General features: G+C 50.1%; 1 protein-coding gene across 1 annotated transcript in view; it reads left to right on the top strand.

Moving 5' to 3' along the window:
* Positions 1–486: 486 nt before the first annotated feature.
* LOC105469355 (UDP-GlcNAc:betaGal beta-1,3-N-acetylglucosaminyltransferase like 1) overlaps positions 487–27,616 on the top strand; it is a 144,825-nt gene continuing 117,695 nt past the window's right edge. The window contains exons 1-4 of the mRNA XM_071081935.1: positions 487–545; positions 3,326–3,442; positions 3,541–3,640; positions 16,921–16,985. Of these exons, the coding sequence (XP_070938036.1) occupies positions 531–545; positions 3,326–3,442; positions 3,541–3,640; positions 16,921–16,985 (297 nt within the window). The 5' untranslated portion in view covers positions 487–530. The remainder of the gene's footprint in view (positions 546–3,325; positions 3,443–3,540; positions 3,641–16,920; positions 16,986–27,616) is intronic.

The raw sequence follows: 27,616 nt of genomic DNA, 5'->3' as shown, positions 1-27,616 counted from the left end.
CCCATCCCGGGGCCGTCGCGTGTCCTGCACGCCCTGCTCTCCCCACTCCCCTCGTCCTTCCCGGTCAGGTGGCACAGCCCGGGTGAAATGCAAAGACTCTTTTACACATCAGCCTCGTTTGAGGCTTTACAGCAACCTCCAGGCCGCCTGGCTGGGGTTTGCAGCGCGGCGCCCTCGCACAGCCCCGCCTTCCCCGCGGCGGCGTCTACTGGGGGACCAGAGATCGGGACGCACGCCCCAGGGGACGGCAGGAGGCTTCCAGGGGCCGAGGAGGCCGCGCCAGAGGTGACCCGGGCCGGGGCGTGGCCCAGCGCGGAAGGCGGAGATCGTGACCTCCCGGCCCCGCCCCACGCAGCCCCGCCCCTTCCACGCGCCGGCGGGCAGGCCCACGCCGATGGACGCCGCTCTGCACCAATCGGAAGCTGCCTGGTCTCAGACCCACCTCCTGGTGCCGCCCGCGCAGGCGCCGTAGGCCGAAGCGGCGGGACGAGCGCGGCGGCGTGGGCGGGGCGTCCGAGGAGCTCCAGGCCATGCAGGCCCACGTGGTAGGTGCCAGCGGGGAGGGCGCCCCGCCGCTCAGCCTGGGTCCTCGCGTCCCCTCACCCCGCCCTCCAGCCCTCTCCCGTTCCGGGCTCCGCAGCCCCGCACCCCCTCTCGGGCTCGCCTCCGGAGCCTCCCCCCTGAGCAGCCCTTCGGCCCTGCGGGCGAGCGCGGCTGCGCGTGCGGGGGCGCTCGGGATTGGAGCCCGCGGGGCGCGGCCGAGATCTGCAGCTCGGGCTGCGCTTCCTGCTCCAGTCCCGAGAACGCTGCCTCCTCACCGACCTTCCTCGTTCTGATTTTGAAGCTTGGGGGCCGGGAGCTCAGGCAGTTCCTCGTTCGCCTTCGCCCTCACCTGGTCGTGGGGTGGACGGACGGCCCACCTGCCTCGTCCCCGCCCGCCTGCGCCGCGCTCCTTCCCCGCGCCCGCACACCTGCCTCGCTCCCGCCTCGCTCCCGCCTCGCTCCCGCCTCACTCCCGCGCACCTGCCCCGCCCCCGCGCACCTGCCCCACACCCCACACTCGTGCCCCGCGCACCTGCCTCGCCTCTGCACCCGACACACCTGGTCTGCACACCTGTCCTGCGCTCCACACATCTGATCTGCAGACTTGCCCCACACCCTGTACACTGTCCGCACCCGCACACCTCCCCATCCGCACACACCTGTCTGCACATCTGTCCGTGTGCCCACACAACCCCGCGCCCCACACATCTGCCCTCACACATTCCCGGCACACTTGCCCATGCCCCGTATACCCGTCTTGTGCCTGCACCGCTGCTTCACACATCTGCTCTGTGTCCTGCATACATGCCCGTGCCCTACACCTGCCTATGCACCTGCCCTGCGTACCTGCCTGCATATCCCACACACCTACCCGCAACCTGCTCAGTGCCCACACACCTGCCTGCGTGCCCAGCACTTACCCCAACACCTGCCCTGAAAACCTGCCCACAAGCCCCAAACACCTTCCCCATGCGGCCGGGAGAGTCAGGAGCAGAGGCCCTCGGGGTTCAGACCCAGCCAATAGACTGATAACAGTGAACAACCACAGAGGTGTAGGATCAGCAGTCGCCCAAAGGCTCAGCATGTTTCTTTCTTTCTTTTTTTTTTTTATTCCAGCCTTTGTTCTTTTCTTGTTTATTCCAGTCTTACTAAAATTGGGGACAGATTAATCAAGATCTATCTTGGATAGAAACATTATCTTTTGTAGATCTTGAGAAAAATTATTTCCTTCTTTTCCTTTAAGTAAATCCAAACTAAGATAAATTTGTAAATAAATTAGGGAACTCGTTTTATTCTTTTTTTTTTTTTTTTTTTTTTTTTTTTTTTTTTTTTTTTTTTTTAACAGAGTTGCACTCTCGTTGCCCAGGCTGGAGTGCTGTGGCACGCTCTCGGCTCACCGCAACCTCTGCCTCCCGGGTTCAAGCATTTCTCCTGCCTCAGCCTCCTGAGTAGCCGGGATTACAGGCATGCGCCACCATACCAGAGTAATTTTGTGTTTTTAGTAGAGATGGGGTTTCTCCATGTTGGTCAGGCTGGTCTTGAACTCCTGACCTCAGATGATCCACCTGCCTTAGACCCCCAAAGTGCTGGGATTACAGGTGTGAGCTACCGCGCCCGGCCAGAACTTGCTTTATTCATATAAACCTAAGTCCAGGAAGGGATAGAGTGAGGTTTCATTTATAAAGGACTTGACTAAATTGTGTTTTCAACACAATTTCAACTTTTCTTTTTTGGATGTAAATTAAGGGTGAGGACAGACTAATATCTGAGTATTGCTCTGTATCACTTAATGTTATAATGTATAAAATTAAGACTTAACTCCTGTTAAGTCAGTTGTTTTGCTGGCATTGGGTTTCACTGGTTTTACTCCATCCCACTTTAGAAGTTTTGGTTTTGGGCTTCATGAGAAAAGGACAATGCTAGTGCCAAGTCAGCTCGAAACGAAGGTAGAACAGAGGAATCCAGAGATGGACCTCAGGACTCCCATTTGCTCAGCTGGGTTCTCTGAAAGCTGCCTGCCCGATACTTTGTTAAAACATTGTTTTTTGTGAGCCAGGGGTTACTTAAAGGGGTTACTTTGTTGCGGATTTTCTAACATGGTTTGCTGAAATGCTTATTCCACCTAGAAAATGACCAACCAGTTATTTCCATCAGTGGGTTGGAAGATACCCAGATACTTGTTTCAACCAAAATGATGTTTCTGATCAGTCATTGGAAAACTTATGATTTACCATTGAATTGGGAACAGTTTGATGCCTTTCAGTTTTTTTGTTTTTGTTTTTATTTGTTTTTTGTTGTTGTTGTTGTTGTTTTTGAGACAGAGTCTCGCTCTGTCGCCCAGGCTGGAGTGCAGTGGCGTGATCTCAGCTCACTGCAGCCTCCACCTTCCAGGATCACGCCATTCTCCCACCTCAGCTTCCCGAGTAGCTGGGACTACAGGCGCCGCCACCATGCCTGGCTAATTTTTTGTATTTTTAGTAGAGATGGGGTTTCACTGTGTTAGGCAGGATGGTCTCGATCTCCTGACCTCGTGATCCGCCCGCCTCGGCCTCCCAAAGTCCTTTCAGTTTTTTTTTTCCCCCTTTCAAAAGCATATGGAAGGCAGTTCAGGGAAAGCTAAGGCATAAAAAATCTTATGAGCATGTTAAGAGCCTGGAGAGAAGGGGTGGACACCTTTTGTTTGTCACGGCATATGTGCGGATGGTGAAGGGGAGGTAAATTAGAGCCATGGAAAGGGAACTAAGTTTACACACTTCTATTAATCCATTTTTTTAAATTCCAGTCTATTATCCTCCCAGTCCACAATGCTGAACCATGGCTGGATGAATGTTTGAGGTCTGTTTTGCAGCAGGACTTTGAAGGCACGATGGAGCTGTCTGTTTTCAATGATGCCAGTAAGGTTTGTATCAACTTCCTATCGGGTGACTCAGCCCCAGTGTCAGCAACGGTTGACTCTTCTGAGGGCAGTTTCCTCACCCGCCAGCGTTCTGCTTTCAGGACAAGTCTGGGGCTATCATTGAAAAATGGAGAGTGAAACTGGAAGATTCTGGTGTCCACGTGATCATTGGGGGGCACGATTCTCTTTCTCCCCGAGGCGGTAAGTAAACATGCTTAGATTATTAGACTATAATTCGTGGTTTCTTATCAGCTTACATACTGAAACAGTTTGGTGTTGTTCAAATACTGACAAAAAGTATCCTGGTGGTAACTGGGTCTACCACTTATTAAGAACCTAGTAGAGGCCAGGCATGGTGGCTCACAACTCTAATCCCAGCACTTTGGGAGGCCAAGGCAGGCAGATCACTTGAGGTCAGGCGTTCAAGACCAGCCTGGACAACATGGGGAAACCCCATCTTTACCAAAAAATACAAAAATTAGCCAGTTGTAGTGGCACATGCCTGTAATCACAGCTATTTGGGAGGCTGAGGCAGGAGAATTGCTTGAACCCAGAAGGCAGATGTTGCAGTGAACCAAGATCATGCCACTGCACTCCAGCCTGGGTGACAGAGCAAGACTCCATCTCAAAAAAAGAGAGAGAAAGAGAAGAAAGAGGAAGGAAGGAAGGAAGGAAAGAGAGAAAGACAAAGAAAGACAAAGAGAAAAGAAAGAAAGGAAAGAAAGAACCTAGTAGACATAAAATTTCTTCTTGTTAGGTAGGGATTTATCACTATGATCTGACTGTCTGTGTCCACCTCCCCCCAAATTCATATTTGAAACCCCCGGGGTGATAGTATTAGAATGATGTTAGGTGGGAACTTTGGGAGGTGATTAGGACATGAGGGTGGGGCCTCATGAATGAGATTAGTGCCCTTATAAAAGAGGCCCCACAGAGCTCTGTAAGAACACAGGGAGAAGGCACCTGTGTGAGCCAGGAAGTGGCCCTCACCAGACACTGACTCTGCTGGAGGATTACTCTGGGATTTCCCAGCCTCCACAACTGTGAAAAACCCCTTCTGCCACCCAGTCTGTGGTATTCTGCAGTGGCACGCGGGTTCTTCTATCCCTAGCGACCACTCGTCTGCTTTCTGTCTCTGTGGATTTGCCTATTCTGGACATTTCATATGAATGGAGTAAGGTTACACGTGCTCTTTTGTAACTGGCTTCATTTAGCAAAAAAATTTTTTTTTTGGAGACGGAGTCTCGCTCTGTTGCCCAGGCTGGAGTGCAGGGGCGCGATCTCAGCTCACTGCAAGCCCTGCCTCCCAGGTTCACGCCATTCTCCTCCCTCAGCCTCCCGAGTAGGTGGGACTATAGGTGCCTGCCACCATGCCCGGCTAATTTTTTGTATTTTTAGTAGAGACGGGGTTTCACCGTGTTCGCAAGGATGGTCTCGATCTCCTGACCTCGTGATCCGCCCGTCTCGGCCTCCCAAAGTGCTGGGATTACAGGCGTGAGCCACCGCGCCCGGCCCTAGCATAATGTTTTAACATTCCTCTGTGCTGTGGCATGTATCAGTGCTCCATTCCTTTTTATGGGAGGATAATATTCAGTTGTACATGTGTGCCAGGTTTTGTGTGTCCATTTGTCAGGCAACGGACATTTGGGTTGTTCTACTGTTTGCTGCTGCGAATGGTGACTGTATGAACCTTTGTGTACGGCTGTTGTTTGAACCCTGGTTTTCAAATCCTTTGGGTATATTCCTTGGTGTAGAATTTCTGGCTCACACAGTAATTCTGTGTTTAACATGCTGAAGCTGCCAAACTTTTCCACAGTGGGTGCGTTTTACGTTCTACCAGCAATGTATGAACGTTCCAATTTCTACTTATCCTCATCAACACTTGTTATTTTCTGTTTTTTAAATTATAGCCATGCTGGTGGGTGTGAAGTGGCATCTCATTGTGGTTTCAATTTGAATTTCCTTGTTGACTAAGGATGTTGTACCTCTTTTCATGTGCTTGTTGGCCATTTATATATCTTTCTTGGGCCAGGTGTGTGGTGACTCACGCCTGTAATTCGGCACTTTGGGAGGCTGAGGCGGGTGGATCACCTGAGGTCAGGAGTTTGAGACCAGCCTGGCCAACATGGTGAAACCCCTGTCTCTACTAAAAATACAAAAGTTAGCCAGGCGTGGTGGTGGGCACCTGTAATCCCAGCTACTCAGGAGGCTGAGGCAAGAGAATCGCTTGAACCCGGGAGGCGGAGGTTGCAGTGAGCCAAGATAGCGCCATTGCACTCCAGCCTGGGTGACAGAGTGAGACCCCATCTCAAAATAAATAATAAAAAATAAATGGGCAGGGTTTGGTGGGTCATGCCTGTTATCCCAACACTTTGGGAGGCCAAGTTGGGTGGATCACCAGAGATCAGGAGTTCGAGATCAGGCTGCCCAATATGGTGAAACCCCGTCTCTACTAAAAATACAAAAATTAGCTTGGCATAATGGCCCCTGCCTGTAATCCCAGCTACTTGGGAGGTTGAGGCAGGAGAATTGCTTGAACCCAGGACGCAGAGGTTGCTGTGAGCTGAGATCGTGCCATTGGACTCCAGTCTGGCAACAAGAGCAAAACTCCATCTCAAAAAATAATAAATAAGTAAATAAATGTATGTATGTATGTATGTATGTATGTATATCTTCTTTGAAGAAATGTTTATTCAAGTATTTTGGCCATTTTAAGAATTGAGCTATATGTGTTTTCATTGTTGAATTGTAAGAGCTCCTTATATGTTCTGGATACTGGAGCTTTATTATATATAATTTGCAATTTTTTCCACATTCTTTGGGTTATCTTTTCACCCTCTCGAGAATGTTCTTTGATGCACAAAAGACTTATGATTTTGATGAAGACAAAAATCTCATTTATCTATTATTTCTTTTGTGGCTTTTGGTGTCATTTCTAAGAAGCCACAGCTAAATCAAGGTCATGAAGATTTTATCCGTATGTTTTCTCCAGAGTTATACTTGTAGCTCTTATATTTAGGCCTTTGATCCATTTTGACTTAATTTTTATATATGGTGTGAGGCAAAGGTCCTGCTTCATTCTTTTCGTATGTAGATACTCAGTTTTTCCAACACCATTTAAAAGACTATTGTTTCTCCACTGAATTATCTTGGTCAAAAATCCATTAACCATCAATGTATGGATCCATTCCTAGACTCCAGATTCTATTCTGTTGGGCCGTATGTCTGTCCTTACATGAGTGTCTCATTGGTCCATATGTCTGTCCTTACACCAGTGTCTCATTGGTCCGTATGTCTGTCCTTACACCAGTGTCTCATTGGTCCGTATGTCTGTCCTTACACGAGTGTCTCATTGGTCCGTATGTCTGTCCTTACACCAGTGTCTCATTGGTCCGTATGTCTGTCCTTACACCAGTGTCTCATTGGTCCGTATGTCTGTCCTTACACCAGTGTCTCATTGGTCCGTATGTCTGTCCTTACACAACTGTCTCATTGGTCCGTATGTCTGTCCTTACACGAGTGTCTCATTGGTCCGTATGTCTGTCCTTACACCAGTGTCTTATTGGTCCATATGTCTGTCCTTACACGAGTGTCTCATTGGTCCGTATGTCTGCCCTTACACGAGTGTCTCGTTGGTCCGTATGTCTGTCCTTACACCAGTGTCTCATTGTTTTGATTACTTTAGCTTTGTGATAAATTTTGTGAATTGTTTTCTTCATTTCCTTTGAGGTTGCTTATTTATAGTGGATAAACAACTGATTTTTCTTAGTGTTGACCTTATATCCTGCAATTTTTATTAACTCTTAACAGTTTGTTCTTTGTGGGTTTTTATGATTTCCTGTATTTAAAATCATGTTATCTATGACTAGAGATAGTTTTACTACTTCTTTTACAATTTAGATTCTTTCTTTCTTTTTCTTTCTTTCCTTCCTTTTTTTTTTTTTTTTTTTTTTTTTTTTTGAGACACAGTCTTGCTCTGTTGTCCAGGCTGGATTGCAGTGGCACAGTCTCAGCTCAGTGCAACCTCTGCCTCCTGGGTTCAAGCAATTCTCATGCCTCAGCCTCCTGAGTAGCTGGGACTACAGGTGTGCGCCACCACAACCAGCTAATTTTTTTGTATTTCTAGTAGAGACGGGGTTTCTCTGTGTTGGCCAGGCTGGTCTCAAACTCCTGGCCTTTTTCTTTCTTAATTGCTCTGGCTAGTGCTTCCAGGACAGTGCTGAATAGAAGTGGTGAAAGTGGACATCCTTGCTTAGGTTCTCCTAAGCAATTTTAGGGGAAAAGCTTCCAGTCTTCCACCACTGAGTATGATATTAGCTGTAGATTTTTATAAACACCATTTGTTACGCTAAGGAGGTTCCCTTTTAATTCTAGTTTGTTGAATTTTTAAATCATGAAAGGGTGTCAGATTATGTCAAATGCCTTTTCTACACCCATTTGAGATGATCGTATAGTTTTTTTCCTTTTATTCTGTGAAGATGATGGATTATGTTGATTGATATCCTGTGTTGAACCGTCCTTGCATTATTGGAATAAATCCCTCTTGTTCATGGTGTATAATCTTTCTAGTATACTGCTGGATTCAGTTTGCTCATATGTTGTTCAAGATTTTTGCATATATATTCGTAAGGAATATTGGCCTATAGGTTCCTACTCATATGTTATCTTTGTGTGACTTTGGTATCAGAGTAATACTGGCCTCATAGAATAAGTGTTTCTTCCTCTTGTTTTTTTTGGAAGAGTTTGGGAAGGATTGGTGTTAGTGATTCTCTACGTTTGGTAGAATTCATCAGTGAAGTCACCTGACTCTGGGCTTTTTTGTTGGGAGGTTGTTTTTTTTTTAATTACTGAGTCCATCTCTTTATTTGTTATAGGTGTGTTCAGATTTTTTAAAATTTCTTCTTGAGTCAATTTTGGTAGTTTGTTTGTTTCTAGGAATTTGTCCATTTCATCTAGGTTATCTAATTTTTTGGCATACAGTTCTTCATACTGTCATAATCCTTTTAGCGTCTGTTAAGTTTGGGAGTGATGTACCACTTTCACTTTTTATCTCAGCGTTTTGAATTGTCTTTCTTTTCTTCTTAGTCAAGTTGGGTTTGTCAATTTTGTTGACTGTCTTCAAAGAATCAACTTTTTCTGTTAATTTGCTATTGCTTTGTTATTGTTTATTTTCACTCTAATCTTCACTATTTTCTTTCTTCTGCTAGTTGTGTGTTTAGTTTATTTTTCTTTTTCTGGCTTCTTAGGGTGTACTTTTAGATTCTTGATTTTAGACCTTTTATGTAGGCATATATAGCTATAAATTCCTTTCTATGCACTGATTTTTCTACGTCCTGAAAGTTTTGGTTTGTTGTGTTTTTGTTTTCATTTGTCTCTGAGTATATTCGAATTAGCCTTATGATTTCTTCTTTGATATATGGGTTGCTGAAGAGTATATTGTTTAGCTTTCATTTATGAATTTTTCAGTTTTACTTCTGTTATTTATTCCTAGTTTCATTTCACTGTGGTCAGAGAAGATACTTCATATAATTTCAATCTAAAATGGGCCGGGCGCGGTGGCTCAAGCCTGTAATCCCAGCACTTTGGGAGGCCGAGACGGGTGGATCACGAGGTCGGGAGATCGAGACCATCCTGGCTAACACGGTGAAACCCCGTCTCTACTAAAAAATACAAAAAAAAAACTAGCCGGGCGAGGTGGCGGTCGCCTGTAGTCCCAGCTACTGGGGAGGCTGAGGCAGGAGAATGGCGGGAACCCGGGGGGCGGAGCTTGCAGTGAGCTGAGATCCGGCCACTGCACTCCAGCCTGGGCGGCAGAGCGAGACTCCGTCTCAAAAAAAAAAAAAAAAAAAAAAATGTTTAAGGTACATTTTATGGCCTGACGTGTCATCTGTCCTGGATAATGCACCCTGTGCACCTGAGAATGTGAGTTCTGCTGCTGTCGAGTGGAGTATTCTGTGTATTTCTTTTAAGTCTAGTTAGTTTATAGTATTGTTCATGTTCTCTGTTTCTTTATTATCTTCTGTCTAGATGTTCTCTCCATTATTGAAAGTAGAATGTTGAATCTCTGACTGTTACAGTAGAACTATTTCTCCCTCCTGTTCAGTCAATCTTTGCCTTTCTTAATTTTGTGACCCTCTTATCAGATGTGTACAGTTTTATACTTGTTACATCATCTTCTTGATCAATTGACCCTTTTATCAATATATAGTCTTTGTCTTTTATAATAATTTTTGACTTGAAGTCTATTTTGTCTGATATCAGTACAGCCACGCCAGCACGCTTTGATTACTAGTTGCGTGGAATATCTCTTTCCCTTGTTTCACTTTCAGCCTATTTGTGCCTTTGGATCTAAAGTGAATTCCTCATATAGACAGCATTTAGATGGATCATAATTTTTAAGATCTATTCTGCCAGTCTTTGCCTTTTAATTGGAGAATTTACTCCATTTACATTTAAAGTGATTACTGACAAGGAAGGACTTTTGTCATTTTGCTATTTGCTTGCTATATGTCTTATGTCTTTTTTATTCCTCAATCCTGTATTACTGCCTTATTTTCTGTTTAATTGCTTATTTCTAATGTGCCATTTTGATTCCCTTCTCATTTCCTTTTCTGTATATTTTTAAATGATCTTCTTAGTGGTTACTGTGAGGATTACAATGAACATCTTAAATTTATAACAATGTAGTTTGAATTAATACTTAGCTTCAATTGTGTAACATTAACAAATTCATAAGTTATTTTCATGAATGTAGATTTATAATTGTTTTCTGGTGTGTGTGTGGCGGTAGGGGGCAGGGGCTCACACTGTCACCCAGGCTGGAGCGCAGTGGCATGATTTTGGCTCACCACAACCTCCACCCAGTGGGTTCAAGCAATTCTTGTGCCTCAACCTCCAAGTAGCTGGGACTACAGGTGCATGCCAGCACACCTGGGTAAGTTTTGCATTTTTGGTAGAGATGGGGTTTTGCTCTGTTGCCCAGGCTGGTCTCGAATTCCTGGACTCAAGTGATCCATCCACCTCGGCCTCCCAAAGTGCTGGGATTATAGGCGTGAGCCACAGCACCCGGCTTGTTTTCTGTGTTTGTTTTAAAAGCATGTAGGGAAAACTACAAACCAAAATAATACTATCTTTTATATTTACCTGTGTAGTAAACTTTATCACCGTTCTTCATTTCTTCTTTGTCTATGAGTTCCTGTTTAGTGTCCTTTCATTTCAGCCCTGCAATGAACTCCCTCAGTTTTTGTTTATCTTAGAATGTCTTAATTGCTTCTTCGTTTTTGAAAGATGGCTTTGCTGGGTATAGGATTCGTAATTGACAGTGTTTTTCTTTGAGCACTGTGAATACAGATGGTCCCCAACTTATGATAGTTTAACTTACCATTTTTCAGCTTTATGATGGTTCAGAGGCAAATACAAATTCAGTAGAAACTGGTTCTGTCATGATGCCGGGCAGTGGCAGTGAGTCACAGCTCACAGGCCCCCACACATTTTTGACTTCTGATGTTTTACAGTGGGTCTGTGCTATTCCATTGCCTGTGGCCTTCATTGTTTCCGGTGAGAAGTAAGCTGTTGATCTTATTGAGGGTCTCTTGTAAGTGACAAGTGATTTTGTCTTGTCACAATATTTTGTCCTCATCTTTGGCTTTCAGCATTTTTACAATCATGTGTTTAGCTGCGAATCTTTTGTGTTTATCCTACATGGAGTTTGTTGAGCTTTCTGGATGTGTAGATGAATGTTTTTCAATAATTTGAGAATTTTTCAGCCATTATTTTTTAAAACTTTTTTTTCTGCTTATTTCTCTTGCCTCTCCTTGTGGTACTTGCATTGTGTATATGTTGGTACAGTTAATAGTATTCCAGCTTCCTCTGAGATGCTCTTCACTTTCTTCATTCTTCTTTCTCTCCGTTTTCAGATTCAGACTTATCCATCTATCTCTATGTTTGCTATTTTTTCTTCTGCATATTTACATATACCCTTGAGCTCCTCCAGTAAAATTGTAGTAGTTTGAGAATTTTTCAGCCATTATTTTTTCAACCTTTTTTTTTCTGCTTATTTCTCTTGCTCGAGAATATTTTTATGCTCAGTTGACAGTTTGGCTGGGTATAGAATTCTAGGTGCAAAATAATTTTTCTTAGAATTTTAAAGGGATTGCCTTATTATATGCTAGTGTCTGTGTTTCTTTTTTTTTTTTTTTTTTTTGAGACAGAGTCTCGCTCGTGGCCCAGGCTAGAGTGCAGTGGCGCAATCTCGGCTCACTGCAAGCTCCGCCTCCCGGGTTCAGCCATAGTGTCTGTGTTTCTAATAAGAAATCATACGCCAGTCTGACTCTTGTTATTTTAAAGGTATTGTTTCTCAAAGTGTTTAAGTTTTCTTTTGGGGTTTTGAATTTTGAAATTTCATGATGCTGGGTCAAGATGTGTCGAGGTTTCTTCATACACCTTCTGTTTTTATGTTGAATGATTAGCTTGTGTTCTCAGCTTTGATGGTAATAGATCAGGGTGCTTTTAGTTTGACTTTAAAGTTTCCGTGTAAGACTTGAAAACAATATGCCCGCCTCTATTGCATGGGGCCGAAAAAGTCGAGGTTGGCAGAGGAGACATTTTTAGTTGGTGGACAGGTTCCTACGGATTTTAGGAGTCACAGCTTCTCTAAAATAATGGCGTCCACTTTGCCGCATGTTAGAATCATCAGTGAGTTTTATAAAACCAATGCCTGAGTCTAACCCTAAGATATTCTCATGTAATCAGTCTGGGGTGCAGCATGGGCATTGGGCTCTTAAAAGCTTTCCAGAAGATTCTGAGATGCATCCGGGATCAGGAGCCACTGCTTTAGAATGTGCTCAGGAATGGGTGGCTTCGCCCCACTTTCTGGTGGGCTTGGTCCTGAGGGAGTCTCATAGCTACGACGTATTTCAGGGGCAAGCGGCTGAGGGTTTAGAGTCTCTCTGGAATGTCCCTATGTGAGAGCCTGTGGAGTTAAGTCCTGTTGGGTCCTGTTCAGATCTGTGAGAGTCACATAATCACAGGCTCACCCGCGGGGTGTCTCAGTGAACAGGAGCAGCTCGCGGTCCCAGCTCTTCTCCTGCAGCGCTTTGGGGCTCAGAAGACACAGGAGTGAAGGAGACTCAGGTGTGGGGCCAGGCTAGCGGGGCCAGGCTGGTGGAGTCGGCTCCACGGCCGCCTCGCTCTGCCTCCGTTTCCTTATTCGTTAATAGGCCGTGGTAGTCAGTACCCGTCTTGGAGCACTGTGAGGTGTGAAATGAGCTAATCCACACGGTGTCTAGAACAGGCGCGGGCCATGGGCCCTCGGCAGGGTGTCGAAAAGCCAGGGGCATAAACAGGCACAGGGAGGAAATGCACCTGGGGAGGCGAGTGCCTGTTCTGCCCTGGGATGGGCGGTGGGCACTCAGGAGGTGTTGGCAGCTGTCCGTCATCATCATCATCTTGTGTATTTGGAAGATGTTTTCCCGAGTTGTGTCTTGTTTTCATTATCTTTTGTGGGTTTGAAATAGAAAACTCTTTATAAATTGGTAGAATGTCTGTTTCAACTTGCTTCTGAAATGTGTTTAGACAAATTGGTTTTTGAAACTACCATAAACATCCTTTAATATTCTTTTTCTTTTTTTTTCTTTTTTTTTTTTTTTTGAGACAGAATCTCGCTCTGTCGCCCAGGCTGGAGTGCAGTGGCCGGATCTCAGCTCACTGCAAGCTCCACCTCCTGGGTTCACGCTATTCTCCTGCCTCAGCCTCCCGAGTAGCTGGGACTACAGGCGCCCGCCACCTCACCCGGCTAATTTTCTTTGTATTTTTAGTAGAGATGGGATTTCACCGTGTTGACCAGGATGGTCTCGATCTCCTGACCTCATGATCCACCCACCTCGGCCTCGCAAAGTGCTGGGATTACAGGCATGAGCCACCGCGCCCAGCCTAGTGTTCTTTTAAGTTAAAGAATATTAGAGGGTGTTTTGCATCTTTTATAGTTGGATGAAAACAAATTTAAAGTATTTTGGTGACTGTTGTGACACTCCTTGTCTAAAAACATTCGTCCATATTCAAAACATTTTGCTTTTCATTAAATACTTTTTATAGCTTAGCTCTAACTTGAGTCACATCCCATTTGTATGAATTCTATCAACAATAAAAGCGATCTGTGGTAAAGTTCTGAAGGCCCATGCGAAGGTCTGAGATGAGCTGTCCTGCTTCCTGTCTGAAGGTGGGTAAGGAGACCTCACGAGGACCCTGTTCTACACTTTGATAAAATGGGGTTGGTTTGGTTATAGCTGAAAGGGACATAGTTTTCTGTAATAATATTTTTTCTTGAATAGGGAGAGTTACACTGACCGTTAGATAACATAGATCCAAAGTCTCTCTTTTCAGAAGTGCTGGGTGTTTGAAATGGGTTGGTTCATTTATTACGATTCGGCCCCGCGTTTCCTAATAATGTGGCCACTCGCTGAACCCAAAATGAAGCCCAATCCCACCCTCTTCTCTCCAGGAGAAGGAATGTTAATATCTCGCCTCCATGTGAGTTTTTCCTGCCGAGACCATGGCAACCAGATCCCCTCACAAAGGGACCGGCCTCCCCAAACAGGAGACCCGCGCAAACATTTGACTTTCTTCAAGGCAATAATATCAAAGCAAATTCCTTGTCTTTGCCAAACACAGGATTCATTGTGAGAAACTTCCAGCTTCCTTAGTGAGATAAGTCTTCGCTCGTTACCCAGGTTCACGGATACCATTGTCTCCTGAAACCTGACACTGACAAGCCACGCTGTGAGCGGAGCCCTGGTGACGGCGGCGTGCCTGTGGAAGGCCTCGTGGAAGGCCCCTTCCGGCCCTTCGCTCTCACAGGTGCCCTCCGCCTGTGTTTCTCGTGGGGAGCTTCCGGGCACTCACCGTGCTCTGCAGCGATGATGGAGGCTCGGCTGCAGCAGCTGTGGTAACACGGCCCACCGTCCGCCCCAGGGCAGAGCAGGCGCCCGCCACCCCGGTGCATTTCCTCCCTGCACCTGTTCATGCCCCTGGCTTTTTGACATCTGGGATCATCTGGCTAACTAGGTTGAGCTGGCTAAACTTTAGGGATTAATGCTAGAAGTTAAACTGCTACCTGGTCCAAAGCCCCCCCACCCTGCAGAGGGTCACTGCTCCGGGTGGGAGAACGCAGAGAGGGCGGGTGACTCTGCGTCTCACTTCTGTGCAGCCGCTCAGTCCCAGTGGTGCCGTGAGTTTGCCAATGCGCCCCTCCTGGAACAGGGCAGCCCCCGTGGGGCGGGAGCGCTGCCTGCCCCTCTGTGTAGTGGAAACGGGAGAGGGACACGGGTGTGGCTGAAATGCACACTTGGCCTCTGTCCCCTCAGACCCACAACTTTCTGCAGCTTGTCTTGGTTTGGACCAGAGAGATTTATTGTTTAATTCTGTGCACATCTGTTTTGCTTTGTGTGACTTTCCCGGCTGCCGTCACATCTGTACCTGTCCGGTGTTACCAGCCTCGTTTCTAGGGAAAGTGGGTATCCTGCCCCTTGGAGCCTCCTCAGCATCCTCATTTTGGGCTAAATGCCGCCTCTGACCCACCCTGCCATCGCATCCAAGCTGAGCTTGCCACACGTCCATTTCTGCCGGTTACTCTTGGTTCAGATGCCTTCCTTGGCTACCCCTGCCGGCAGGGGAAGTTGAACCTTCTTAGCCCAACAGGCGGTTCCCACGAAGCTGGCCAGTGCCTGTTTTCCCGAACATAGGCTGCCCCAAATAATGCTGTCTGCCCAGACGGCCCGCCGCCCACAGAGCGGCACCCAGGATGGTGGTCTGCCCTGGGCTGCCTGCTTCTGCCGGTTTACATTCTTAACAGCCTCAGGCTCTTGCCACAGCTCCCTGACAGGGACCCTCTAAGCCTCCCTTGCCCTGCTTTCAATCCCGTTCATTTGGCATTTAACCCTAGGCCGCCGTTCAGCTCTTTTTCCAGCTCAGTTGTGAAGACAAAGACTTTTTGAAGCTCCTGTTAAAATATAATATCCACGCAGAAAAGTGCACATCGTCACCGTACGGCTGGATGAACACACCATGTAACCGGGCCCCGAGGAAGACAGAAGATCACAGCCCCCAGAGGCCCCTCGGGTCCCGCTGGCCACCCCCTTCCCCAAGGGCAGTTCCTAGTTTCTCGCAGCACAGAAGAATTTCGGCTGCCCTTGTGCTCCGGGCCAGTGCCGCTACCCGCAGCCGCTCCCTTCTCTGCCCGGCAGCCTGGGAGAGGCACCCACACTGTGTGTGCAGCCCTGGAGGTGCCTTCTTGTCATGTGTGTTGCCAGCTTCTCCGCTCTGCGCTTGGGTAGTTCCCAGTTTTGAGCCCTGACGACACCGCTGCCCTCGGTGGCCGTGAAGATTGAGCTCTGCTGGGCTGACGCCGTGGGTGTCTGTCATGGGACGTGCACCCACTCTGGTGTTGGGGATGCTGGCCGCACATTCAGCTCATCACAGAGATGCACGCCAAGATAATCACCCTCCAAGCGTCCAGCCCAGTGACCTCCAGCCCGTCACACACACGCCAACCGCTTGCTGAGCGTCCAGCCCAGTGACCTCCAGCCCGTCACACACACGCAAACCGCTTGCTGAGCGTCCAGCCCAGTGACCTCCAGCCCGTCACACACATGCAAACTGCCTGCCGAGTGTCTACCTCAGTGACCTCCAGCCCGTCACACACACGAACCACCCGCCGAGTGTCCAGCCCCCAACTTCCCCCTTGTGACTGGATCCTGACTTTCATCAGAGTAGACTTTACAGACTTCCTTCCAGGGGTATTTTAATTTTGTTTAAAAAAATATTTGCAGGACTTAGCTTAGTGCCGTACTCAGTAAAGGTCCGTCTCGTTTTTTTTCCTTCAGTGAGCGTATCAGACTTTGATGAAGTACCCTGTGGACTCTGTGTTTTATCCTTGTTCTCAGAGGTGGAATATTGTCTCTCTCTGACTTTCCTTTCATTCTGTGGACTCTGTGTTTTATCCTTGTTCTCAGAGGTGGAATATTGTCTCTCTCTGACTTTCCTTTCATTCCTTTGACAGCTGACCCACGTTTTTGGTGGCAGTGCAAAATGTTCCTAGCTTTCTTAGAGAATATCGTATATTGGCCGGGTGCAGTGGCTCACACCTGTAATCCCAGTACTTGGAAGGCCGAGGTGGGCAGATCACCTGAGGTTGGGAGTTCGAGACCAGCCTGACCAACATGGAGAAACCCCAAATACAAAATTAGCCAGGCGTGGTGGTGTATGCCTGTAATCCCAGCTGCTCGGGAGGCTGAGGCAGGAGAATCGCTTGAACCCGGGAGGCGGAGGTTGCAGTGAACTGAGATTGCACCACTGCACTCCAGCCTGGGCAACAAGAGGGAAACTCCATCTCGAAAAAAAAAGAATATCGTATACTAAGCGCTAGGAAAGAGAATTGCTGCGGGAAACTGAATTACAAAAGACTTTTGCTCTTCTTTTTTCCACAGTCGGATACGCTAAAAATCAAGCAGTTGCCCAGAGCTCAGGGTCTTACCTTTGCTTTTTGGATTCGGTAAGTAACTTTCTTTCGTTTGTAATGTATACACGTGTACATGTTGGTAATAATTAAATGATCTTACATTTTAGTGTGGTTCTTGAAAATCATTTTTCTAATGGTTATTAGACTAATAATGTATTAGTCCGTGTTCACGCTGCTGATGAAGACGCAGCCGAGACTGGGTAATTTATAAAGAGAAAGAAGTCGAATAGACTCGCAGTTCCATGTGGCCGGGCCGGCCTCACAGTCGTGCGTGTCTGACGTGGCGCCGAGACTGGGTAATTTATAAAGAGAAAGAAGTCGAATAGACTCGCAGTTCCACGTGGCCGGGCCGGCCTCACAGTCGTGCGTGTCTGACGTGGCGCCGAGACTGGGTAATTTATAAAGAGAAAGAAGTCGAATAGACTCGCAGTTCCATGTGGCCGGGCCGGCCTCACAGTCGTGCGTGTCTGACGTGGCGGCAGGTGAGGAAGGCAACTCGTGCAGGGAAACTCCTCCTTTGAAGTCCGTCAGCTCTCCTGAGGCTCACCCACTATCACTAGAAAAGACAGACCCACCCCGTGACTCAGTGGCCTCCCAGCGGGGCCCTCCCACGACACGTGGGAATTGTGGGAGCGACAATTCAAGGTGGGATGTTGGTGGGGACACAGCCCAGCCATATCAAAGTTATTAGACAGCCTTAAAAATTAAGGTCAATAGGTTGTTGCTGTTTAATTGCACTTAATGAGTTAATCATGATGAGTACAATGATATAAAAATGTAAATTGCACAGCAGAGAGCGATGTAAGCAAAATGAAGATAAACTGGGATGAAATCGGAAAATATGGTACTTAAAAGATTAATAACCTTACTGATTAATAAAGGTTGATAAGAAAACACTAAGAAAAGGCCAGGCACAGTGGCTCACGCCTGTAATCCCAGCACTTTGGGAGGCCGAGGCGGATGGATCACCTGAGGTCAGGAGTTTGAGACCAGCCTGGCCAACATGGCAAAACCCCGTCTCTACTAAAAATATGAAATTAGCCAGGCGTGGCGGGCACCTGTAGTCCCAGCTACTTGGGAGGCTGAGGCAGGAGAATCGCTTGAACCCAGGAGGTGGAGGTTGCAGTGAGCCGAGATTGCACCACTGCACTCCAGCCTGGGAGAGAGCGAAACTCTGTGTCAAAAAACAAACAAACAAATAAGACACTAAGAAAAATAGGTAAGTAGGCAGAGGACAGGAGCAGACTCTCAGAAGTGGATGTACAAACAACTAATAAACTTTCTATGAATTTAAGTCATTTGTATTCAAACGCAGATTAGTGAGATTCTTTTAAAAACTGAATTAATAACACTTTAAAAATGTAGGTAACTTAGGCTGGGCGCAGTGGCTCACGCCTGTAATCCCAGCACTTTGGGAGGCCGAGGCGGGCGGATCACGAGGTCAGGAGATCGAGACCTTCCTGGCTAACATGGTGAAACCCCGTCTCTACTAAAAAATACAAAAAAAATTAACCAGGCATGGTGGCGGCGCCTCTAGTCCCAGCTACTCGGGAGGCTGAGGCCGGAGAATGGCGTGAACCCGGGAGGCGGAGCTTGCAGTGAGCCAAGATGGCACCACTCACTCCAGCCTGGGTGACAGAGCCAGACTCCGTCTCAAAAAAAAAAAAAAAAAAAAAGTGATAACTTAGTATTTTGGACACTCTAAATTGATGCCATCTTGTCAGTGTAACTTTGCATTTTCTATCAAGAGCCTGAAGAGTGTCCTTCACTCCTCAGCTTTCCTTCTCGGCCTCTCTGAGAACGATTTGGATACAAAGAAGCTTCAGGTCGTTGACTGTGATGGAAAATGGAAACGTTAATGTGGGACAGGAGGGTCACGGTGGAGAAGTTTCCGGCAGGTCTCCGTGGGGGTCACTGTTTATAAAGACTTTTCAACAGCAGGACAAATGACTGAATAACAGGTAGTTGCTTGTATGGTCTACACTCGACTATAGATATTTTAAAAATTACTTTAAAATTAACTTTAAGAAATTTGTCTGTATTTGCCCCTTCTCTGCGGCCGGGTTCCTGGGCTTCTGCGCATTCCTGGGGTGCCGCTCGGCGTCTCCAGGCCGCCCTGGCCCAGGCTCCTGCCTACCCAGGGATTCACGCAGGACCCGCCTGCTCCTCTCCTCCTGACCCAGCTCTTTTCCTTGATCACCAGAAGCCTCTGCACCAGGTGTTGGTACACGTGGAGGTTTGGGAGAGGCGAGCCCGGGAAGGAGGTTTGGGAGAGGCGCGTCCGCGCAGACGGGGTGGAACTGAGAGTCACCGGCCGGCCCGGGAAGGCAGAGCCCCCAGGGCGGCACCAGCTGCTGCGGCCCCGTCCTGCTGCCTGGGTCTCTTTCTTCTCGTCTCTTTTCTTCTTAGACCAAAACGCCTCAGATTTCTCCCGTTTTCTTAGGCAGAACCTTCAGCCCTCTCTCCTGACCCTCCCCTGGGCTCATGTTTTTATGCTCAGATGGTCCATCCAGTGTTTTCCTCGCTAAGACAGCGTCCACCAAGGACAGCTCAGCCCACCACATGGGAAGTGGTGCTTTGTTGTCTTTGGGGGACGGGCTTGCGGTAATCTTCTTCTTCGGTTTAAAATTGTTCTTCCTGAAGTATTTTGTGGCGATCGTATGTTTTCTCCAGCGACAGCCGCAGCAGCAGCAGCAGCAGCAAAGTTCTAGCTGGCGACTGGCAGGAGGTGAGAACCTCCCTGTCCTTGCAGCATCTTAAAATCTCCCCAGGACACAGGTCCCAGCTGGGACAACTTTGCTTCCATCTTGCCCCAGGAGAAAAGAGAAAAGCTGAAGCCGCGTCCCCTTCCCTCCCGTCTCCTTCGTAACTTTCTTTTGTTCACCGAAGGGTGGGAAGGAAAAGGTTCATGGAGGAGTGGGAGATCCAGGAGAGCGAGCTCGGTGGGCCCTCGGAAGCCGGGAGCCAGGACAGAGCGGAGAGCGAGGCCCAGGAGTCGCCTGACAGAGCAGTGCCGGGGTCTCACCAGCGAGCTCAGCAGCAGGAACCGCGTGAAAGACGGGAAGAAGGGGGGAATCGGGCCCTCGAAATGCCTTTTAGCCGTCCGGGGGAGAGGACAGGAGAGATGAGAGTGGATCGATGTCCGGCTCTGTCAGTCTTGGCCACCGTGGGACTGGGAGAGCGACAGGGAGGGTACGCTGGGCGCCCCCCGATGCCAGGGGTGTCCAAGAAAGACTGTGGTGCAGAAGTCTGACCGGGGAAGCCTTGCCCCCGGCACTAGGGACCTGAATTGTTCTCAGGGTTTAGTTTAAGTAAATCATGAAATAATGCTAAGATAAAGCTCTGGTAAGCTTTGTGGCCGGCACAGTGGCTCACGCCTGTAATCCCAGCACTTTGGGAGGCCGAGGTGGGCAGATCACTTGAGGTCAGGAGAGTTCGAGACCAGCCTGGCCAACATGGCAAAACTCTGTCTCTGCTAAAACTACAAAAAGTAGCCGGGCGCGGTGACACGCACCTGTAGTCCCAGCTACTCAGGAGGCTGAGGCAGGAGAATCACTTGAACCGGGAGGCGGAGCTTGCAGTGAGCTGAGATCGCGCCGCTGCGCTCCCGCCTGGCGACAGAGCGAGACTCCGTCTCAAAAACAACAACAAAAACCTCCGGTAAGCTGCAGGCAGCAGCCAGTCGCACTGGGATGCACAAGACCAGCTGGCCGAGGCACGCTTGCCCTCCTGGTGACTGGTGGGGTGTCTGGGAGGGAACAAACGGGGCACAGAACCTCTGCTTTATTTGGGGTTCAGTGTGGGACACACAGATACTGCCCTGGGTCTTCACACTTTATCACAGGGTTTAGATTTGGTCTTCATAGTTGAAAAGCCAAAAACCAAAACCACGACAGAAGAGGAAGGACCCTGAGAAAAGCAGAAAAAGTAGAAAGACAGAGGAATTTATGAGGCAGGGAGATGAAGCCGTGTAAGTTTGAGGACAGGTAACTCATGTCCTCTTGGTTCCAAAGAGCATTTTTACAGATCCGTGGTCTCATTTGTCCGTGTCTAGAGAGAACAACATCAAAAACGCGTTTCCTCGTATTCGGGGGTTTGATTCCCTGCCGCGGGGGGGTCTTTGTCTCATACTGAAGGTGCATTGAAGCAGCAACATCATGAAGGCCCCACAGGAGGAGGGAGGCCTGGGAACCAGAGCGTGCTGGGCCCCCGAGCTCGGTCTGGGTAACTCGGTCTGGGTCGGAGGCCGGGCCTGGTCTGACCCGTCGTTCAGCCCCCAAGCTCGGTCTGGGTCGGAGGCCGGGCCTGGTCTGACCCGTCGTCCGGCCCCCGTGCCTGGCTCAGGAGCAGGTCTGCAGATGTTGTGAGGCCGGGCCTGGTCTGACCCGTCGTTCAGCCCCCAAGCTCGGTCTGGGTCGGAGGCCGGGCCTGGTCTGACCCGTCGTCTGGCCCCCGTGCCTGGCTCAGGAGCAGGTCTGCAGATGTTGTGAGGCCGGGCCTGGTCTGACCCGTCGTTCAGCCCCCGAGCTCGGTCTGGGTCAGAGGCCGGGGACGCTGCCTCCAGGAGTGGACACCTGGAGCCTCTTGTACGTTCACCCGTGTGTAGCCTGTAGGTCCAACAGGAAGTGTGGGGACACAGGACCACGTGTCAAACGAGTCTTCCCGGCACGGTGCCCTCCAGCATCTCCGGGGTTGGAGAACACGGTCCGGTGTTTTCTCTGGCGAGGCAGCAGGAACCCGCGCAGAGTCAGTAGCGGAGGAAGCACTTTTAAATTACGAATTTGCAGAAGATCGAGAAAGGCAATGCAGCCTCCTTTGTGATGAAACATTTTGTCCCACCGTGTCCCACGGCTACCGAGGGCTGTAGAAGCGTGAGCCCATTTCTCCCGTGAAGAGGTTTCCACTTTCCCTTCCAGCTCTTCGCTGCAGCTGCGGGAGGCCGGGAGACGTGGGGGTGGGAGGAAGGAGAAGGGGAGGCCGGGAGATGTGGGGGTGGGAGGAAGGAGAAGGGGAGGCCGGGAGACGTGGGGGTGGGAGGAAGGAGAAGGGGAGGCCGGGAGACGTGGGGGGGGGGAGGAAGGAGAAGGGGAGGCCGGGAGACGTGGGGGTGGGAGGAAGGAGAAAGGGAGGCCGGGAGACGTGGGGGTGGGAGGAAGGAGAAGGGGAGGCCGGGAGACGTGGGGGTGGGAGGAAGGAGAAAGGGAGGCCGGGAGACGTGGGGGGGGGGAGGAAGGAGAAGGGGAGGCCGGGAGACGTGGGGGTGGGAGGAAGGAGAAGGGGCACCTCCCAGCATGCATTTAACAGAAAGGGGACACGAGGCCCGTGCTTTGTCTTGGGTGGTTTTGAGAGCAAAGCATTTCACTGCAGAGCATGGTGGTGACCAAGAGATTCCTGAATCATGCTATTTTCCCTATATTTAGAATGACACGCTGGTCAGTAACTAACTAAATGCAGATGTAGCTGGCTGAGTGAGGAAGTGTGTTTTTCCTCATCTCTTCATCACATGCCACCTGACTTCTATATTTGACTTGTCGGCTTTAGCCTGGAATTGTTTAGAAAAGAGTGTTGGTGTCAGCTGTGTGGAATCTGCTGCAACTTAGAAAATAGCGGAGAGGAGCCAGTGTCCGTTCACACTGGTGCAGGTGGGGCGGAGACAGGGCTAAGGTAATGTCCGTTCACGCTGTGTAGACCGAGTGGGGACAGGGCTAAGGTAATGTCCGTTCACGCTGTGTAGACCGAGTGGGGACAGGGCTAAGGTAATGTCCGTTCACGCTGTGTAGACGGAGTGGGGACAGGGCTAAGGTAATGTGAGTTCACGCTGGTGCAGGTGGGGTGGAGACAGGGCTAAGGTAATGTCCGTTCACGCTGTGTAGACGGAGTGGGGACAGGGCTAAGGTAATGTCCGTTCACGCTGTGTAGACGGAGTGGGGACAGGGCTAAGGTAATGTGAGTTCACACTGTGTAGACCGAGTGGGGACAGGGCTAAGGTAATGTGAGTTCACGCTGGTGTAGACGGAGTGGGGACAGGGCTAAGGTAATGTGAGTTCACGCTGGTGTAGACGGAGTGGGGACAGGGCTAAGGTAATGTGAGTTCACGCTGGTGTAGACGGAGTGGGGCAGGGCTAAGGTAATGTGAGTTCACGCTGGTGTAGACGGAGTGGGGACAGTGCTAAGGTAATGTGAGTTCACGCTGGTGTAGGTGGGGCGAAGACAGGGTTAAGGTAATGTGGGTTCACATTGGTGTAGACGGAGTGGGGACAGGGCTAAGGTAATGTGAGTTTATGCTGGTGTAGACGGAGTCGGGACAGGGCTGAGGTAATAGTGTTCACGCTGGTGTAGACGGAGCGGGGACAGGGCTGAGGTGATGTGAGTTCACGCTGGTGTAGACGGAGTCGGGACAGGGCTGAGGTGATGTGAGTTCACGCCGGTGTAGACGGGGCGGGGACAGGGCTGAGGTGATGTGAGTTCACGCCGGTGTATTCGGAGCGGGGACAGGGCTGAGGTGATGTGAGTTCACGCCGGTGTAGACGGAGCGGGGACAGGGCTGAGGTGATGTGAGTTCACGCCGGTGTGGACGGGGCGGGGACAGGGCTGAGGTGATGTGAGTTCACGCTGGTGTAGACGGAGCGGGGACAGGGCTGAGGTGATGTGAGTTCACGCCGGTGTAGACGGAGCGGGGACAGGGCTGAGGTGATGTGAGTTCACGCCGGTGTAGACGGAGCGGGGACAGGGCTGAGGTGATGTGAGTTCACGCCGGTGTAGACGGGGCGGGGACGGGGCTGAGGTGATGTGAGTTCACGCCGGTGTGGACGGGGCGGGGACAGTGCAGCCGGGGTACAAGCAGGCAGAGGAACGTGGAACATGGGGACTGGCTGAGTCTTCCGGCCTCACCTCTCTCCCGGGCTGGAGGCCTCCTGCCTCACACATTGGACTCCACGTTCTTCAGCTTTGGGACTCGGCCTCACACCTGTGGTTGGCCAGGGGCTCCCCAGCCTCAGGCCACAGGACGAAGGCGGCGTGTTGGCTTCCTTGCTCCTCGGCCTGCAGACGGCCTGCCGTGGAACTTCCCCTCGCGTCGTGAGAGTCGGTCTTCCTAACAGACTCCCTTCATCTGCACGTCCATCCTATTGGTCCGGTCCCTGCAGGGAACCCTGACGACTACGGGGGACACTGCGGACGCCACGGTGCCAGCTCCCCCTCTCCAAACACACCACTCCCTTCCTTTCTGCTATATTTGTCCTCTCCTTTTCATTCCTAAGGCAAAAATTATGGGCTTGTGTTTTAGACCCAAGGCCCGGCGTGGTTGTAGCTGGTTCAGGGGCCGTGTGATTCCAGTGGCGGCCGACCCCACAAAGGCCGAGTGGGGCTGACTGCAAAGCAGAGGACGCCCTGGATCCCTGAGCAGAAGGCCCCTCTCTGAACGGGACGCTGCAAATCGGCCGAGCCCTGCCTGTGTAGACGCCCCCACCCCACTTCTGGTCTCTGCGAGAAGAGCTGTTCCTTTCTTAACCCTCGTGTTCCCGAAGGGTGTTCCTGAACAGGGGAAAAGCGGTAAAATAGCCCCGGAGAGGGCCTGCCTGGCTGCTGCGGCCTCCACGTTTCAAAGGCGCCACGCCAGGCCGCGTGTTTACCCGCCTGTGTCCTCGGCACCGTAACGCGGTATCCCTGGCAGCCTGCAGCTCCCGAAAGCCACTGGACTTGGTGTTTGCTGAAGGTGCTCGTGCCCCAGACAGTGGGAGATTTTGAAATATCTTTGTTTAGGCAGAGTGTGTTCGTTTTAAGGCTTCGCGAAGGGGAATGACCGGGGCGTTGTGGCTCCTCCAGGGCACTGGCTCCGAAACCCACTGAGAGGGAGTGACCACTGCGAGGCACACACTCCGGGTCTCACAGGCGGACTCTGGTGCTTTTGGAGCTTCCGAGTGATACTTTTACAGCCAGTGCCGGACTGGGTGGCACATGGGCTGCCTTAGGAGCCCCAGTTCTTACCCAAAAGCTGAGAAACAGTTGCCCTTCTGAGTGTATTTGTAAGACAGTGCTCTGAGCTGTGTGTCCCGAGATGCTCAGATGGGGACTTTGTCTCATGAAGGGTGAGCTGGAGCCTCAGCCCTGAGTCCTCACTCTTCTCACCTCTGCCTGTCCTGCCGGAGCCTCACCTATGGGTCCTCACTGGCCCCACCTCACCTGTGGGTCCTCACTGTCCCCAGCTCACCTGTCCTGTGGGTCCTCACTGTCCCCTCCTTACCTGTCCTGTGGGTCCTCACTGTCCCCTCCTTACCTGTCCTGTGGGTCCTCACTGTCCCCTCCTTACCTGTCCTGTGGGTCCTCACTGTCCCCTCCTTACCTGTCCTGTGGGTCCTCACTGTCCCCTCCTTACCTGTCCTGCGGGAGCCTCACCTGCGGGTCCTGACTGTCCCCACCTCACCTGCGGGTCCCCACTCTTCCCGTCTCCTGTGCATCATCTTCAGTGCACTGTCCACCTTTTTCCTTCCTGCCACTGACTGGGGCTGCCCCCCTTCCTCATTCCTCTCTCTCTCTCTCACTGTCTCTCTGTGCCTCTACCCCATTAGAGTGTGGGCTCAATGAAACCGGACTGCTGCTGTCTCTCTTTGTATCCCTAGGACCTAGTTCAAAGTTAGGACCCAGTAATGCTGCTGTTTTTTACTTTGAAAGTGGCCAGACATTTGCAGGTTCACATGCCTCAGGTTCGCCTAGTATTCGTTGGCCAGATGAACAGCAGTGGGTACACTGAGGACAGGCACCCCATGTGGGGTGTGCAGGTAACGTGAAAGCTCCAGGAAGAAAATTATCCCGTGGCAAAAGCTCTAAGTAAAATTGCCTTGGCTGAGGAGGACGAGTGCGGGCTGCTGGGCTGCTGGCGTGGAGGTGCAGAGAGGAGGATGGGAAAGGGGAGCTACAGACCTCTCTGATCTTGCTGGGAAACCCGAGGAGGAAACTCAGACTGCACCTTAGGTAGACTTTGTCTTCTTTCTCTGCAACACGTGGAGAGCCCGTGGCCGCTGCTGGTCAGGCCGCCCATGCTTGACAGGGAATGGCATGTTCTAGGCTGCTGGTCCGTTTGGAAGACGGGAACAACCCCACAGCTCCTGCCTCCCGTTGGTGTGGGTGGCTCTGGATTTATGCAGCCGTCAGTGGGTACGGAGGGTTCATGCCAGAGCTGGGGTCCCCGGGCACAGAGCGAAGGGGGCCCAGTTTTTAGGACGCCTGGCTGAGGCCCTGCTGTTGTGTGGTTGGCTCAGTCCTCCGGAGGAGAGATGACCTTCCCCGGGAAAGGGGCTCTCTGTGGGGCCTGGGGCCCGTCTCCAGTTCCCCCACGTGAGACCCAGAAAAGGGCAGGTGGCGTCTTCCAGCTCAGGAAGCTACAACCCCAATTTCTTTGTTCATCCCGCTTCCCATTAGAATAGTTTGCTGGCCAGAGGGAATTCTTCTTGTCCTCTCTCCCAATTCAAAGGCATTCCTTTCTCCATGCCCCTCAGGGCAGAGCAGCAAGCCAGGGGCAGAGCCTCTGCTGGGGAGGGGGCAGGCCTCGGACAGCTCTTGATTCTGGGGTCTGCTGGGGGTGCTGTCAGAAGGGGAGGTACGCAACTTGGATTTGTATGTATTGAGATGATGGTGGGTCTGTATGTACCGAGACGGTGGTGGGTCTGTATGTATCAAGATGATGGATCTGTATTTACTGTGATGATGATGGATCTGTAGCTACCGAGATGATGGTGGGTCTGTATGTACTGAGATGATGGTGGGTCTGTGTGTACCAAGATGATGGATCTGTGTGTACCGAGATGATGATGGATCTGTATGTACCGAGATGATAGATCTGTATTTACTGTGATGATGATGGATCTGTATGTACCGAGACAATGGATCTGTATGTATCGAGATGATAGATCTGTATTTACTGTGATGATGATGGATCTGTACGTACCGAGACGATGGATCTGTATGTACCGAGATGATGGTGGGTCTGTGTGTACCGAGATGATGGTGGGTCTGTGTGTACCGAGATGATGGATCTGTATGTATCGAGATGATAGATCTGTATTTACTGTGATGATGATGGATCTGTATGTACCGAGACGATGAATCTGTATGTACCGAGATGATGGTGGGTCTGTGTGTACCGAGATGATGGTGGGTCTGTGTGTACCGAGATGATGGTGGGTCTGTGTGTACCGAGATGATGGATCTGTATGTATCGAGATGATAGATCTGTATTTACTGTGATGATGATGGATCTGTATGTATCGAGATGATGGATCTGTATGTACTGTGATGATGGATTTGCATGCAAGTCTGATTGTTTTCTTCTTATGCCACCACTACCGCTCTGGAAAAGGCCATGTTCTTCTAACTGTGGTTAGGGACTGGAAGAGACCTTAGAGCCGTGGAAACTGCATTTGGGGCACAGTGATGTTATGTGAAACTGAACATTTCTGATATTTTGTGTGGAGCTTGTGCAGCGATATGGTCTGGCTCTGTGTCCCCAATCTCACCTCGCACGGTAACCCCCGTGTCCCCAATCTCACCTCGCACGGTAACCCCCGTGTCCCCAATCTCACCTCGCACGGTAACCCCCGTGTCCCCAATCTCACCTCGCACGGTATTCTCCGTAATCACCTCGTGTTGAGGGAGGAAGCTGCTGGGAG

This window comes from Macaca nemestrina, chromosome 17 (assembly GCF_043159975.1).
Source record: "Macaca nemestrina isolate mMacNem1 chromosome 17, mMacNem.hap1, whole genome shotgun sequence".
NCBI lineage: Eukaryota > Metazoa > Chordata > Mammalia > Primates > Cercopithecidae > Macaca > Macaca nemestrina.
This window is presented reverse-complemented; position numbering and strand designations above follow the sequence as displayed.